This window comes from Patella vulgata, chromosome 8, assembly GCF_932274485.2.
Source record: "Patella vulgata chromosome 8, xgPatVulg1.2, whole genome shotgun sequence".
Classification (NCBI taxonomy): domain Eukaryota; kingdom Metazoa; phylum Mollusca; class Gastropoda; family Patellidae; genus Patella; species Patella vulgata.
In genome coordinates this window covers 39,116,093-39,125,423 of record NC_065886.2, presented here as the reverse complement: position 1 = coordinate 39,125,423, position 9,331 = coordinate 39,116,093, and the positions used below count along the sequence as shown (strand labels likewise).

Sequence of the window (9,331 nt, the reverse complement as noted above, 5' to 3'; positions counted from 1 at the left end):
ATGGAAAACAACTGTATTTAAAGAAATATATTTTATTTTGTCAGAAGCACTATTATAGTATTAAAAATATGTTTTATTAAGGAATAAATAAATTCTATGGTGACCGAGATATCAACTTACAAATATACATGTATGTACAGATGAAATTTTAGTAAACAAAATAAATTTCCCTACATCATTATCATATCTTTTAATAATGATGCTGAGTATATTAAAAGATAGGTTGCCAGGCAATGAAACATATACGCCCACAGCCACTCAGTTGTCCGGGCAGTCAACAAGAGTTGTCGCATATTTTTTCTTTTGTCAGTAATGAGACATTTATAATACAGTAAAATCTTATTAAGAAGAGTAACAGCTCATTAACTAATTATCAGAAAATCATTAGAATTTGTTTGGCTTATATTTTATATAAGTTCTGACTCATGCTAACATTTAGTATACAAAACATTTAATATAAGTGATCAAAAATCATTGAAAATCAATATATTTCTTCATATCAAGACCTTAAACTGTTGAAAATCAATAAGATTCTTCACCTTGTGACCTTTGACACTGTGTATAAATTTAAAGTCAATCGGATCTTAACTTTTGCGTCTAGAGCATCCACACGATATTTCAAAGTGATTCCAAGTCATACATGTAACTTTGGCAGAAATTATCGGAAATCGTTGAAAATCAATAGGATTCTTCGTCTTGTGACCTTTAAACCTGTAAAGCCAACCGAATATTAACTTTCTAGGGCACCCACAAGATATTTCAAAGTCCTTAAGGGCCATAACTCTGGCAATAATTATCAGAAATCGTTGAAATTTAGTAAGCTTCTTCATCTCATGACCTTAAACAAATTACTATGTGTACAAATTTAACTTCAGCCTCAAGCAATTGTGGACGCCAGACCGACGGACGGGGATGACAACAATATACGACCACATTTCAATGTGGGTGTAAAAAAAAAAGAAAACTAAACAAACAACACTAATATGTCTAAAACAATAAACACAGCTTCATGGATAACTAGCAACTTAATAATAGTGTAGTGTTTCAACAAGTATTCTTGTGTCATCATTAAATAAAAGGTAAACAATAATATGGAGCAAAAAGGTGGGAGTGAAAATATTTTAGACTATCAATAAAACAAGGACTTAATCCAACCAAGTAAGAAATTAAAGAATATGGTTTTGACTATTTGTCGCCTGTGACATAATTTTAATACACATTTTTGAGTAGTTATCATATAAATCAGTAGTACTGCCACACTTACACAACTTCTCAGAACAATAAAACTTAAATTAGATGATAAAGCTAATCAGTGTTGTTGATAACATAATATTTTATGTACATATAATTTTGGAACAGTGTCTTGAGTAGCCTAATAAATAATGGGTTGCATTCATTTATATCAATCACATTCATTTCAATACACATTTGTATATCAATCACATTTAGCTTACATTCATTTCAATACACATTGATATCAATCACATTCAGCTCACATTTATTTCAATACACATTTCTACGACTTATCTATCACATTCAGCTCACATTCATTTCAATACACATTTACTTACATTTATCACACTCTTACTTATTGTATATTCCTGTTTTACATCACTAATTGTCAAAATGTGGCTGTGGAAATTTTGCAAACATTAAGGCCTGTGAACATCTTTGAGCAAAATGAGACTCTAGGATTGGTGCTCGAGTTAGTAAAGCGTATGACCACAGATATTTCAATCCACACATTAAATAATTTAAAGATGCATTATGTAAGAGCTAAATCTTGCAGGTCTTTATTTTCACTAAATTTTATATAAACTATTATTTAGGCATTTACTTTACATGACAAGCCCATAATCAACTCACTACACCATTGGATGGCAGAGATTTAAATGGATTTGAACACCCGCTAGATTTTAAAATTTATTGATAATGTTACGATAATGAACAATCTAGGCTATGTCTTCTAACACTCAGAATAAAGCAACTTGAATGAAATTTTCACTATATTCATTTTTCATTATCTATTTTTTAACTATTGTAAGCAAGAATGGCCAGCTCTTTATCTAAATCCTACATAATGCATCTTTTATGTCGAGTTTTATTTAATTCTCTTGATATTGGACAGAGTAATCTCAACAGTGAACTTATCTTGACAAAAATCCAGCAAAGTTTCTTTCCTCACAACTTTATTCCATCTATAACTTGGTCCCCAGTACCCATATATAGCTGCTTCTACAAACTGATTCACGGCTGGACGATCGGAATCTGTTGCTAACGACAACATGAAAGACATTTTATATAAACCGAGAGATTTTAATCCAACATCAATAAACAGTGATGAATTACTGTCTCTCCCTACCTCTACCATCAAACCAAGATCATTTACCTTTTGTACCTTTCTGGCACATTTCTTTTCCACGTCTTGCAAATCAAATTCAAATTTCAAGCTTCTCTCATTTTCATTTAAGATTATTTCTCCAAGTTTTGTGGGTAAAACATCCTCTGTTCCAATTCCTAGAAGTTTTGGTAAAGGTTCACCGTAAATCGAGTCTTTCAAATTTGAGTTCTTTGTTTTCTCCTCTGATTCCCACGACTTTGCCATGTTTTTCTTGTCATCCGTTGCTTTGTCACCAGATTCTTTATCTCCTCCTGCTGAGAACTCAACATTAGAACTTAGATCAGAGGTGGGTCCATTAGAAGTTGTCTGCCCTTGTATAGATGCTGATCTTGCTGATGGATGGCAACTAACTTCAAGGGGTACATTTTTGCTTGTAAGTTGGGTTTTATTTTTAGGATCAGTAGCTGAAATGACCCTTACCTGAGCTTCATCAGATGGTACACTTACAGTTGAATCAGTTGCTGCCTCCCTATCAGATGATTGTATGGAGAGTGCTCCATTTTGTTCGACCGGCTGTAAATTATCCTTATTCTTGAAACGGAAATCACTCTGCTTTCTCCTCGAACGTAATCTTCGACCTTGCGATACAGACAAAGTTCTATAAAGTTCTTTAAAACTGTATGCGGTATCATGATCAGCTGGCACTTCTTGTGAAAGTTTCAATGAATTTAAATCTCTTTGGACACAGACATCAACAGTACCAACTTGACCTATATCAACTTTTGAGCAAGTTTCTTTCACAGCCAATGATCCAAGTTGTGTGGATAAAGAAACATCATCATGATCATCTTCTATTATCTCTTGAGGTTGGACAAAAGTAGATTCCTTTGTTATTTTGCCTACTATCTGAGTCAGTCTCTCCTCACTGAATCGTCCTTTCTTAAACTGGGGGATTTTTTCAGACCAATTAGTTTTTCTGTCACAATGGTAACTTTCAACCATTGATTGTAATTTAACCAAAGGGGTCACATCTAACATTTCAACCACACGTCCCTTATCTAAAATATCTGCTACTTTTTCTGCAATCTGTTTCAAGACCTTGACTGAATTGTTCATGTCTTTCAGCATTTGACCCACATGTTTATGCCAGGCAGAAGAAGAATTGCGGATGTTCTCTTTTAATTTTAGGCCATGAAGTTCAGCAGCTGCACAAACACTTTTGACATGTCTATCTACCTTATCACACTCCAAATCCGTGGAAAATGTCACACGTTGTCTCTCAGAAAACAAGAAATTTGACAATTTTTCAGCCTTCGAGATTCTTTTACTCAGATTGTCTTTAATTTCTTCCAACTCTGTTTTTGCGTCGACTGCCACATCTTCGATATATTCTCCTGTATGACCCTTATGATCAACTACGAAACATTTAAAACAAACTGCCAAGTAACAGTCCCGACAATAATACTCAATTTCCAATTTATGGTGGCTACAAACAGCAGTCTTGCTTACGTCTTCCACAGGTTTCTCCTCAATATAGAAGTTGGTTGAAAATTCTTTGACTCCACCATTCGGCACCCGTATACTCTTCCGACACAATGGACAGGGAAATCTATTATACTGTGCACGGCGAATGACATAATCATATAGACACGACTCGCAGAAAGTGTGGAAACAATCAATAATCTTTGGTTTCGTGAAATGGTTCAAGCAAATGCTGCAATTTATTTTCTCTTCCTTTCTCTCTGCCATTTTGTTGAATTAAATTTTCAGTTAGGGTTACAGACCCTTTAATAATTGTTCTATAAAGTACACATACATGTACCATAAGCACTGTTGCAGATTTTAAAAGATGACCCTGAAAAAGAATTAAATAACCATTTAAACAACAGAGATTTATGTGCAACTCCTAACTATATTTTACAAGTTGGTCAAGTACAATGTAAGTTTGGAAAGGAAATAAAATCGGGTTTAACATCCTACTTTTCTGCACAACTGTTTTTTGAACACTAACCACTGATACCACTTCCCCATTGGGATCTTGACAGCTTGAACAAACTCTTAATGAGAAAATCCATATGTAACAATAATGATTGGAGTTTTCATATTAATTTCATTATTTAGCCTTTTTGTATTTCTCATTATTTTTATATGCTATTTAAAGGGCATATAGCTGTAATCTTAGGAACCTTAAAATAGTCAAACATGGGTCTAAAATATGAGTCCATATATAAGTGATTTACATTCAGTTTTTGAAGATAATATATCAATTAGCCTTTTTTGTATTTCTCATATATGTCATTTAAAGGGTGTATTGCTCTATTCTTTGGAACCTTTAGTCGACCATTGGTCTAAACACACACATAATATGAGTGTATATAGTGATTTACATTCAGTTTTTTTAGATTGTGTTCGGTGAAATCGGTTTACACTAACAGTCCAAATTCAGTGCCAATTATTAGCAACTGCTTAGTTCATTTTGCATGATTTTTTTTTTATTATTATTTTGACATATTTGTGAATCAGCCATTTATAATAACTTCCTACGGTCTTCTTTGTTTATTACAAATGGCACTCAAAACTATTATGTCACAGAGTACACCAATCTCCCAAACAGAGTTGTCTTCCTTTGCAGTCCAAAGTATCGAATGCTGGATAGCGAGACTTGTGTGGAGAGTGAGAGTACACAACATTGTGTACAGATTTTAAAACCTTCATTGTGTTTTAAATATTGGATATTGGGGTAAGATAACAACATCAATATTGATTGAAATATTGAATTCTAATTTGTTTTTCTAATTACAAACATTTAGCACATTTAAAGATACATTCCCGTGTACAAACTGGGTGATTTAATGGTATATATGGACTAAAAACATATTCAAACTAATTAATTTGTCATAATTTTGCTTCAAATCCTTCTCAAACATTGTAATTGCGAAGGAATGCCCTGCTATAAAAATTTGATCAAACCCGGTCATGTTTACGTCACGTGACTTACCTCTCTTGGAAGTCAGAGGAGAATTCATTGCGTACATACATGTACATGTAAGACGATGTTGTCTTTAATCGCTTACTATTTATTACAAATATTGAATCCTAATTAAATTATTGGATTATCCACTACCTGCTTCTTTTCCTGTCATTTTTATCTCAGAAAGTGTTGTACGTCTAACTCTTCATGAAGTTTATCAACTTGTACATCAAGCGCTCAATGTTCGCGTGTGACCTTTGACATCACGCATGCAGAAATTCCTAATCGTCGGGCTGTATACGCTCCATGAGTGGTTTTCGGGGAATCCAGTATTTTTCTAGTAAGATTTAAGATTGGATATATCTACTTTCCATATATACCAAAATTGACATACTTTTATTGGAAATAACCACCCGATAAATACTTTCTGGGAACCCATCTTTAAAGTCTTTTTGTTTGACTATAAGCCCTTGGTACTAGATTCACAAGGTTTTTGGAAAAGGGCTAGGTAACTCTGAAAGCGAAGGTCATAGAATGCTGAATATATAAGACCCCAAGGCTTCACACCAAATTTGAAAAGAATATCAGAAAAGGGGATTACTTAGGAATGGAAATCTGAATATATGTCCTCTCAAGACCGTAACGCTTTATACTAAATTTGAAATAAATATGGTTAAGATAGGTTGCCAGACAACAAAACATATGCCCACTGCAGGTAAGTCATCTGACCAGTCCACAAGGTTTTCACATATTCTTTCTTTTGTTGGTAATGAAAGACACTAAAAACAGCTCGTTAAGTAATTAATTAGGATTTGTTTAGCGACTAGTTTTGCCCCTTTAGTCTCTAGGGCATCAAGATTTTTTAAAGTGATCAAGGGCCATACCTCTGACGGCAGTAAGTATCAGAAATTGTTGACAATCAATAAGTTTCTTTGTTGCATGACCTTGAACACTGTGTATAAATTTCAAGTCAACCGGACAACCCTGAACATTTCAATTTAAAGTCAATCGGATATCCACAAGATTTTAGATTAAGTGATAAAGACCATAACTCTGGCAGTAATTATCAGAAATCAATAAGTTTCTTCGTCTCATGAATTTTAACTCTGTGTTTGAATTTAAAGGCAATCAGATTATTATAACTTTGGCCTCTAGAACGTCCACAAGCAATTGTGAAAAACTTCCAATCAATAGAAACAGGTAACACAAACCAATTACATACAGAGAGAGAGAAATGGGGTTTAATATCCACTCGACACAAACTAGATCAATTCGGGACTAACATATGGTTCAATTTTATTTCCATAATTCGCTTGTGTGTAGGTGTCTTTAGCAGTGGGAGGCAACCGGAGGACTCAGAGAAAACCCACGAGGTTGGATAGGCGACCCTACTCCTTGCCACGTACAACCAGGGAATCGAAACCACGCCAGTTGACTCAATGGCAGACTTTATGATACAGCGCGCACGTGCTAACCATTCAGCCATCCAACCCTGCCAAACCAATTACAGGTGGTTTGATGGGATCAATCAAGTCAAAATGATGCATCTGATATTAATATAAATTGATATACAATAATTAATAGAATAAAATATGCAAAAGAACATCATTTTATTTACTTTTCTCAGGGATGAAGAATCCGATACAAACATCGCTGAAGAAGTCAGTATTATTCCTGTGGAAACGTTTGATAAAACGATGGGGTTTTTTTGATACCAGTAATTTTTTATTGTACACAAGTAATTGTGGACACCAGACTAACTGACCGGGGTGACGACAATATATGACTACATTTCAAAGCGGGTGTACATAAAATTTTTTATCATAAGCAGCATTCAGTAGGCCCTACAACATTTTTGACCACCGATAGCCATCAATTACAATCCCACATCCCAGAATCACTAGACTGTTTCTCATTCAGTTATCATACGATTGTGTAGATGAAATTTCACATTATACTTAAAGTAGGTAACTCAGTGTCATCCAAAGTCTTGGACATTGAAAACACGAATTATTTGTCAATTTAAATCAACATTGATGTTGTAATCGTACCAGGAAAAGATGGGTTTCTGATATACAATATAGTAGTACTAATGGTAAAATGTTTATTTTGTCTTTTAAATATACACTAATAGTACACGAATCGCATACCATAATGTGTTTCAGTGCCATTTGTAACAAGGGACTCTAAGAACCAGGCTATATATTCCACAAGTCATGCCAAACGGTATGTCAGATATTCTGATAGATCTGGAGAACAGGCGTAATAAATACTATCGGTGTAGACTGGAATAACAAGACGCTATAGAGATTGCCATTTGATTTTGCAGAACATAACTGATTTGAAATTAGAGTAAAAATGGAAAAAATTGAATGTAAATCAGATTATATATAATACATTCATATTACATTATCATATGCGTTGCGACCCATTTGTGTCAATTGTAACAATGAGACTAGACATATTCCACAGGTGGTGTTGAACGATGATGCTATATTCTTATCTGGAGAGCATGCACAATAAATAGTACTATCAGGGTAGACTGGAATAACCAGATGCTACAGATTGCCATTTGATTGAGACTTCTGGCGTATTCCCCCAAACATCACATTTACTGTCACTGATTTGAAATTAGAGTAAAACAGAAACGATTCAATGTAAATCAGTTTAATTTATTATTGTCAATTTCTAGGTCCCAATATTAGCGATTTAGCTCCTTTAATATGTTTGCTACTGTACATTAATGTCTCATTGCATTTGGAAATGTAGTATTTGAAATTTTACTTTCACTTTCATTTTGTCTGACCGATTGGCTTACCGGTAGCCTGTAAGTTAACACCCATTCCAAGAAAAAGGATCCATAACATTACAACAAACAAGCACTCAGTGTTTACTCAACATATTTGTAGTAAATACTCAATCGATTGAAATTCGAACTCGGATCAGAATAGTTGAATGGATTCAAAAAAGTCTCCGTTCGTTTAGATCGTTGTTTCTTGACGTTTCTTTTTTGAACTTTGATTTTGAAGTCAAGAACGGACAGCATTTATAACCGATTGATATGCCTCCTACGAAATACATTTAGCTTTAATTTTGGATAATATTGTTAGAATGTGTCTGAATTCAAAAAAAATATATATACTATAGATCTACCTTTTAAAAAAGCTAAAAAACCTTCTTCCAAACTACATAATCCGGACGACTTTTCTGTTGATAGTTTTATTATCACGTGACAGTATAGTTTTACTTCCTTCCTTTCCTGAAGAACGATGCGGGAAATTTAAAGGACATTCATTACAGAACGCAAAAAATGAACATATTGTATTTTGGGATAACTTATTCTCTGGAAAAATTATAACCGGAGTTTTTTTTGTTTTCTTAATTTTTTGGCTTGTTTATTTTTTTATTTTTTATGGGGGGGGGGGGGGGCGGTGGATTTCTTTCTTAATTTTTCAACAATATTCTTTTCTCACGTGCCCGTTCAGCCACCCTTTTTTAATATAAATATTACTGTGACGTCACAGCGGCATATCAGACGTCGCATTTCTTCCAAAATTAGTCCATTTATGCACGTTAACAGTAGAAACGAATGCTGATGTAGAGAAGAGGGTATCCCCATTATGGGTTCATAATAATAATAATAAAAACTTTATTTAATGAGGTAACGTATTTAGTTTGCAAAAAAACTAATCTTCCATAGGTCCCTCCTAAGCTACAAAGACATATTAGGCCTACATGTAATATCAGGATAAATTTAAAATCATTAGAAATGCAATAGCAGTTTAAAGTGGGAAGTTTGATAAGTCACTCCCAAACTCCCAAACTACAAAACATATACATTATACAAGTAGAATATAGAAAGAACACTATAATTACACACAAAATAAAATAAAAGGCAGTTGCAATTTAAAAATAATAAGTATGTCATCAGTTGAATATTATGGTTCCTTCAGTGTGCAAAATAAATGACTTTTCAGTGTTATAATAAGGTAGAAGGGGGCTTAAAGTATATATAAATA

At 33.8% G+C, this 9,331-nt stretch overlaps 1 protein-coding gene across 1 annotated transcript; it reads right to left on the bottom strand.

The window, feature by feature from the left end:
• Window positions 1–16: 16 nt before the first annotated feature.
• Window positions 17–8,542, bottom strand: LOC126830314 (uncharacterized). Its single transcript, XM_050560681.1, has 2 exons — window positions 8,466–8,542; window positions 17–4,196 (listed from the first exon to the last, which is right to left on the bottom strand). The coding sequence occupies exon 2, from the start codon at window positions 4,088–4,090 to the stop codon at window positions 2,102–2,104; it is 1,989 nt and encodes a 662-aa protein (XP_050416638.1). The 5' UTR covers window positions 4,091–4,196; window positions 8,466–8,542; the 3' UTR covers window positions 17–2,101.
• Window positions 8,543–9,331: the final 789 nt, after the last annotated feature.

Excerpts from the sequence above, each read along its gene's own strand:
- LOC126830314 (XM_050560681.1), bottom strand. The coding sequence starts at position 4,090 with ATGGCAGAGAGAAAGGAAGAGAAAATAAATTGCAGCATTTGCTTGAAC.